The sequence below is a fragment of the Nansenia antarctica genome (assembly GCF_963989245.1).
Source record: "Nansenia antarctica genome assembly, chromosome: 5".
NCBI lineage: Eukaryota > Metazoa > Chordata > Actinopteri > Argentiniformes > Microstomatidae > Nansenia > Nansenia antarctica.
The window spans coordinates 45,736,504-45,744,003 of NC_137690.1; the positions used below are offsets into that span (position 1 = coordinate 45,736,504).

Consider the following 7,500-nt stretch of genomic DNA (forward strand, 5'->3'; position numbering starts at 1 on the left):
GTGTGTGTCTAACGTCGTGCTAAGCTGTTCAGGATACCGTTGCAGACAGAGTGTCCAAACACTCCCACCATGACAAACGACCGGGGGGTCAGAAGAAGAAGATAACACACTCGCACAAAGCCACATTCCGATATAAAACAGACGTTTACCATAAAACCTACCAGAGAGGGACAGCCCATCCCAAAATGTTAAGAAAAATAGATAAAGACTGTGGTCCCAGGCGAAGCGGGGCTCTTGTCCGGTGAAACTTCTGCAGTTAACCAGCTGATCCTGGTCTGCGGAGGTGAAGCTAGATAAGACCCCTTTCCATGGAATGAAATGCTATTGTATGCTGATATTATTGTTTGCCGATGTGCTCGAATAAATATTCTCTTAAAGAACAGTTCAGTAGTGGTGCCGAATATATGATTGGATCATTTTATCTTAGAAGTTATATCAAGGACGTCTCGTTGAGATTAAACGGACTCGCTTGTAAGTGACGACTCAATTAAATCAATTCTGGAGAAGTTGAAGTTGATCTCCTTACAAAATTGGTGACCCCGACGTGATTTTCAACGGGATGCAAGGAGGAGTGGGCGAGGCTGGATTCGGACTGAGCACTTCCACGGTACCAAGACAAAAGAGGTGAGCAGAGCCATTTAATGAAATCTGCTTAGGTAGACAATAGTGTTTTAGGTGGAAAGTGCTGGGTCTGAATCGTGTGTCATACCCATTCTGATAAGTGACGACTCAATTAAATCAATTCTGGAGAAGTTGATCACCTTACAGTGGTTAGAGGAAGGCCTATGTTTAGACCTAACACAGTTAGTTAGATGGTGGTTAGAGGAAGGTCTATGTTTAGACCTAACAGAGTTAGTTAGATGGTAGTTAGAGGAAGGTCTATGTTTAGACCTAACAGATGTGGTTACAGGATGGGGTTGGTGTGGGTGTCAGCTGGGGGTGGTGCTGCCATTGTTACCTGGTTAATTGACAGGTAATGACCAGGAAATTAGACAGTAACCTGACCACCAATAAACCACAACGCATGCACGTACACACACACACACACACACACACACACACACACACACACACACACACACACAAAGATGCAAGCCCACAGAAATGCAGCCCATCAATGAGCTTGACGCTCGGACCAGAATGGCCTTGATGAATAATGGAGAAGAGTTCTGGAGTGGAACAAGGAGGGGAGGTGGAGGGGGGGGGGGGAGAGAAGAGGGGGGGAGGGGAGAGGAAAGAAGAGGGGGAGGGGGGGGGAGAGAGGAGAGAAGAGGGGGAGGGGGGGGGGAGAGAGGGCATGGGAAGAAGGGAAGAACAGCCAAAGAAAGGAGGGACATAGACGTCCATCTGTCCAGCCTGCTCACCCTGAGACAAGGTTCAGGTTTCAGGGTGAGTGTTTAGGTCACGGTACACACGTGTAAGATGAGGACACGCGCTCTCGCTACAGGAAACTACCTGTGTGGACGTTGGAACACGCTCTAGATAGAGTGCAAGAATGCATTTTGGGACACAGCCAATGTCTGTCTGTCTGTCTGTCTTTCTGTCTGTGTGTCTTTCTGTCTTTCTGTCTTTCTGTCTCTCTGCCTGTCTGTCTGCCTGTCTGTCTGTCTGTCTGCCTGTCTGTTTCTCTGCCTGTCTGTCCCTCCGTCTGCCTGTCTACCTGTCTACCTGTCTGCCTGCCTGCCTGCCTGCCTGCCTGCCTGCCTGCCTGTCTGTCTGTCTGTCTGTCTGTCTGTCCACCTGCCTGTCTGTCCGTCCGCCTGTCTCAATGTCTCTCTGTCCGTCCGGCCGCCTTTCTCTCTGTCTGTCTCTCTGCCTGTCTGTCTCTGTCTCTCTGCCTGTCTGTCTCTCTGTCTCTCAGTCTGTCTGTCTCTCTGCCTGTCTGTCTCTCTCTCTGTCTCTCTGCCTGTCTGTCTCTCTGTCTCTCTGCCTGTCTGTCTCTCTGTCTCTCTGCCTGTCTGTCGCTCCGTCTCTCTGCCCGTCTGTCTCTCGGTCTCTCTGCCTGTCCGTCCGTCCGTCCGTCCGTCCGTCTGTCCGTACGTCAGCCAACCAACTCACGTGGTCTGGTCGTTGTTGAACTCCAGCTCCCCCCGGGTGTCCTCGTAGTCCTCCCCGCCCCCCTTGGCGGTCCCGGCCTCCGTGTGGTAGGGCAGGACCACGGTGCCCCGCGCCCCCGAGTTCCTCACCACCGTCACCTCCATGGTGCCCACGCTCTCGCTGACCCGCACCAGCCGCTCGCCGAAGGTGAAGATGCCCGCGTGGTCGTCGTCCAGGATGGTCACCGTGGCGACCAGGGGCTCCATCAGGCGGCCGTTGGCGGCGGCATCGTCGCTGGCGAACATGCCGTCGGCGTCGCCCACCCGCAGGTTCAGCAGCCGCACGAAGAAGTGCTCATCCTCCTCGAAGATGTCGTCGTCTATGATGCCCACCTGATGGGAGGGGAGGGGGACGGGGAGAAGGGGGAGGAAGGGGGGAAGGGGAGGGGGGTGGTTGAGAGAGAGTTAAGGGGGAAGAGGGAGGTGAGAGAGAGGGAAGGGGGAAGGGGGGGAGGGGAGGGGGGTGGGTGAGAGTGAAGGGGGGAAGGGGGGGAGAGAGGGAGGGAGGGTGAGAGAGAGGGAAGGGGGGGAGGGGAGGGGTGTGTGTGAGAGGGAAGGGGGAAGGGGGGAGGAAGAGAGGGAGGGTGAGAGAGAGAAGGGGGAGGGCAGAGTTGCAGTCAATGTCAGTCGTTCATAATTCTCAGATCATTTATTATTTTCTAAGTAGTGTTGCTAGGTAAACACCACATTTAAACACTTTTAAACTCTATTAAACTTCGATCAAACTTGAACAAACTCAAATGCAACTCCAAGTGCTGAACATAAAAACAATAGTAAATAAAACACAACACAATAAAACAAGGAGCTAGGAGATAAGACATAGATAAAATACGACACAATAAAACCAGGAATAAAAGAAGAAATAGTGAGGTAAAAGTGCAAGTTGACATGAACACTAGATAAAAGCCAGGCTAATGGACTGCTAATGGAAGCAAGGCTTCCTTGCAAGGCTAAAAGGTGTTTTAATGTGTTTTAAGCTTTCTTTTAAAGACATCCACACTTCCTGCCACCCCAGGTGGTTATGAATGTACTGGAACTCCTTATTGGTTGGTGAGTTAAAGGCTTGTTTCACTGTGTTCATTACTGAATGCTCCGGGACCAGGAAGTAGTAATTGTGTCTCATTAAGAGTGCTTGTTCTACAGTACCCTCACAGTAGCACAGGCTGCATGCTAATGGCTACGTGTCTGGTGTGATGATGAGGTCTGTCTGTGTGTGTGAGAGAGTGTGTGTGTGTGTGGGTGAGTGTGAGTGTATGTGTGTGTGTGTATGTGTGTGTGTGTGTGTGTGTTTCTGTGTGTGTGTGTGTGTGTACGTGATGAAGAGGTGTGTGTGTGTATGTGTACGTGATGAAGAGGTGTGTGTGTGTACGTGATGAAGAGGTGTGTGTGTGTGTGTACGTGATGATGAGGTGTGTGTGTGTGTCACAGTAGCACAGGCTGCATGCTAATGGCTACGTGTCTGGTGTGATGATGAGGTCTGTCTGTGTGTGTGAGATTGTGTGTGTGTGTCTGTGTGTGTCTGCGTGTATGTGTGTGTGTGTGTGTGCGCGTGTGTGTGTTTGTGAGTGACTGCGTGCATGCTTGTGTGTGTGTGTGTGTGTGTGTGTGTGTGTGTGTGTGTGTGTGTGTGTGTGTGACCGAAATGACAGCTGTAAGTGGCGATCTAAGCCTGAAAGCTGCACATGGTCGTCAGCAGAGTGATTGACGTTGATGAGGGACGCCGGGGAACACAGCAGTCACTCATCCCTGGCTAACGACAAGCTAGCGTTGTGGAAATGTGCTTCTTCTATTCCCTTGTTCTTTGAATGGCCTTCTGTCTTGTCTTTCTTTTCCCAGAGAGGGAACATCAAATTGGCACTTAAAAAAACGTTAACGTTACAGTTTTTCTTGTTAGTTTTTTTTTCAAACAAAAAAATGAGCATCATCAATTCCTAGGACAATTCCTACTTCGAAACCACTCCCCCCCCCCCCCCCCCGCCCTCCATCTTGACTTTCCCCACTCAGACAAAGTCGGGGAAGACACAACTCTGTCATTGTCAATCAGAATGATGAGGTTGGACGTTAACCTCTTTATATCCACGGACCCCCATGGGGATCCGAAGTGATATAAAGAGTTTACCTCGATCAATTCTCTTCATCGATATCACATTTTTTTCACAACTTTGCATGCTATACGATGCCACCATTTTTTTCCAGAGACGGTAAACACGGCCTAAGTCACATCCAGTTTTCTCCAACTGGAGAATGTGTCATGTCCGGTTTCAACGCCAAATTTCCATACCATTGGTCGGCCAACTCGGCCAAATAAAAAAATAAAAAAATAAATCTCCAAAATCTCCAAATGGCCTAAACATATAGGTGTCCGCCTAAACATACCTGTACTAAAACAGGTACAAAGTTGCATTTGCTCACATTACTAGCATCAACTTTGGCACAAGTACTAATAAGACCCTGGAGTACTGATTCCTAGATGATTTGGGCTTGGTTATCAGGTTTCCAAGGTGATATTCACTGTAAAAGCTGTTGTTTTTTTAGGCGGAGACTGAATTTGAGATGTTTTATAATGTTCTAGCTCTATTTACTCTGACACAGTAACATAGATTTTGATTCTGACACTTCTACAGCCACCCCACAGGTGTTAGCTTTCATTTGATAACAAGATCATTATGAAGGCCCTTGTGATTGTGGAGATATTCTATATTCACTGTGGGCATGTCATTTCGAGCAGAAAACCAGAAAAATGAGGTGGATAAGATTAAAGCACTCAGTACACAGCTCCCTACCCACTCAAAGACTATTACACTGTACAGTTGAGCCGAGGCAGAAGGGATTCTGGGAAAAAAAGAAAGGCTAATTTATTTGACTCTATTTACTGTTACTGTTACTTTTAGTGCTTATGTTCATGTCTACATTGTACACGTTCGTTTGGTCACGCTGTGTTGTTGACGTTGATGGATGTTGGAGAGCTGCACTGCCTCAGGCATTCGGTTGCTTTGTACACTTGTGTGTGACATGATGACAATTCCTTTGCGATTGAGTCTGAAGAAATCGCACCCTCGCCATTCCTTTGCGATTGTAATGCATCTCACACCTTGTCCTTTGTTGGGAATGATATTGAAGGAGGGGGACAGACAGATATTCTTTGAGTTTTGGGTTAGGCCTGTCGTGGGCAGGGAGAATCCCGTGTTGTCCTTAGAACATGTTAATGTCGGGTTAAAACCTACTGTCATATCATGCTTTGAAACGGTTATGTTGGTGATTTTGTTGATGCTCTATTCTCATTGGTCCTGTGTGCATTCATGTGATGTTGTGCATTAGATAATGGTTCTGTTAAAGCAGCACAACATAATCGTTCCATTTTACATTTTTGACATTTAGCAGACGCCTTTATCCAAAGCGACGTACAACAAATACATGACTAAGTAAGTGAATCGTCTGTCCACCAGTCAAAGCAGGAGAAAGTCATCTATGCTCAGGCCCGGGACCATCGGCAGTCCCGACGCTAGAAGAAGGAATTATTTTGATTTCATTTTTTGGACACTGGGGAAACAGTACAGGGGGTGTTGACCAGGTTCACCCACGTGTTCACCTGCATCACCTCACCTTGACTCACCGTGCCCTCGAAACCCTCCTCTCCCCTCCTCTCCCCTCTTCTCCCCTCCACCCCCCAACCAACCCCTCACCTTCATCTCCCTCCCCCCTCTCCCCCATTCCCCCATCCTCCTCCACCCCCCCCTCCACCCCCCAACCAACCCCTCATCTTGATCTCCCCGCCCACCCCCCCCCTACCCCCCCATCCTCCTCCTCCACCTCCCCCCTAACCAACCTTCACCTTGATCTCCCCCCCCCCTCTCCCCCCATCCCCCCCTCCTCATCCCTCTCCCCCTCCACCCCCCAACCAACCCCTTCACCTTGATCTCTCTCCCCCCCTCTCCCCCATCCCCCATCTTCCTCCTCCACCCCCTCCACCCCCCAACCAACCAACACCTTGATCTCCCTCCCCCGCTCTCCCCCTCTCCCCCACTCCCCCCTCCTCCCCCTCCCCCTCCCCCCCTCTCCCCCACCCACCCACCAACCAACCAACCCTCCTCTCACCTTGATCTCGCGGCGTGTCTCCCCGGGTTTGAACACCAGCGTGCCCTCGCCGTACTGGTAGTCCGACCCGGCGTTGGCCGAGCCGTCCTCGGTGCGGTAGTCCACGTAGAAGGTGTTCTCGCCCAGCCCCCCCTGGCACGTCACGCCCAGCGTCAGCACGCCGCAGTTCTCCATGCACTGGGAGTGGGCGCTCTCGAAGGAGATGCGGCTGCAGATGGCGAGGTCGTCCTCCTCCCCCAGCCCCGCCTCCTCGTCGGCGGCGGCCGTGCGGCGGGCGGCGTTCCCGGCGGCGTGCTTCTTCAGGACATTGCCGGCGCCGATCATCATGCGCGTGGCCTGGATGCGGTAGAAGGCGCGGCTCTTCTGCTGGTGCAGCAGGGCGTAGTAGTTGGCCAGCTCCACCAGCTGGTCCAGCTCCTTGTCTGGGTACTTCTGCTTCAGCTCCTTGATGATACGGATCACCTGGGGGGGGGGGAGGAGGGGGTTAATGAGAGGTGAGAGGTGGCGAGTGTGTGTGTGTGTGTGTGTGTGTGTGTGTGTAAGGGTACTTCTGCTTCAGCTCCTTGATGATGTGATGATCACACCTGGAGGGGAGAGGGGAGGAGAGGGGGGGAAGAAGGGGTTAATGAGAGGTGAGAGGTGGCGAGTGTGTGTGTGTGTGTGTGTGTGTGTGTGTGTGTGTAAGGGTACTTCTGCTTCAGCTCCTTGATGATGCGGATGACACCTAGAGGGGAGAGGGGAGGAGAGGGGCTAATGAGAGGTGAGAGGTGGTGAGTGTGTGTGTATGTGTGTATGTGTGCGTCTATGTGTGTGTGTGTGTGTGTGTGTGTCATCAACAGACAGGGAATGAATGAACATGTATTTTGTCTGAAAACTGGGATTGATGACTTCAAACATGAATCTTGCAAACTCTACTCTGTCTTTCTTGACTTCAGGGATGCTTTTGGAACTCTGACCCATAATGTCATGATCAAAGCCCTAGAGGAAATCCAACTACCTCAGGTGTATATTGACATTATTAAGGATGTTTACAGCTCTTCCTTCATACAGGTCATCTGTGGAAAACACCTCACAGACCCCATTCCCCTCCAGGTAGGCATTAAAACAGGCTGTCCGTGGAGTGCCATCAATTTTGTTCTTGCCATCAACGGGTGGATTACGTGGCTGTGTGCCTGTGCCCCACCCAATGTGCTTTCCCCCAACCCTGTACAAGGCTACGCCGACGATGTGCAGCTGGCGTCTCGTGAAGAGAGTGTCATCAAGAACATGCTCTCCAGAACAGACACATTTCTAGACTGGTCCGGTCTGG

General features: G+C 50.9%; 1 protein-coding gene across 1 annotated transcript in view; it reads right to left on the reverse strand.

Moving 5' to 3' along the window:
* The window catches only part of slc8a2b (solute carrier family 8 member 2b), a gene marked incomplete at both ends in the record, with an annotated part of 31,577 nt that overhangs the window by 15,845 nt on the left and 8,232 nt on the right, over positions 1-7,500 (reverse strand). Inside the window, 2 exon segments of the mRNA XM_080532319.1 lie at positions 2,059-2,429; positions 6,192-6,653. Coding sequence (XP_080388445.1) covers positions 2,059-2,429; positions 6,192-6,653 — 833 coding nt within the window.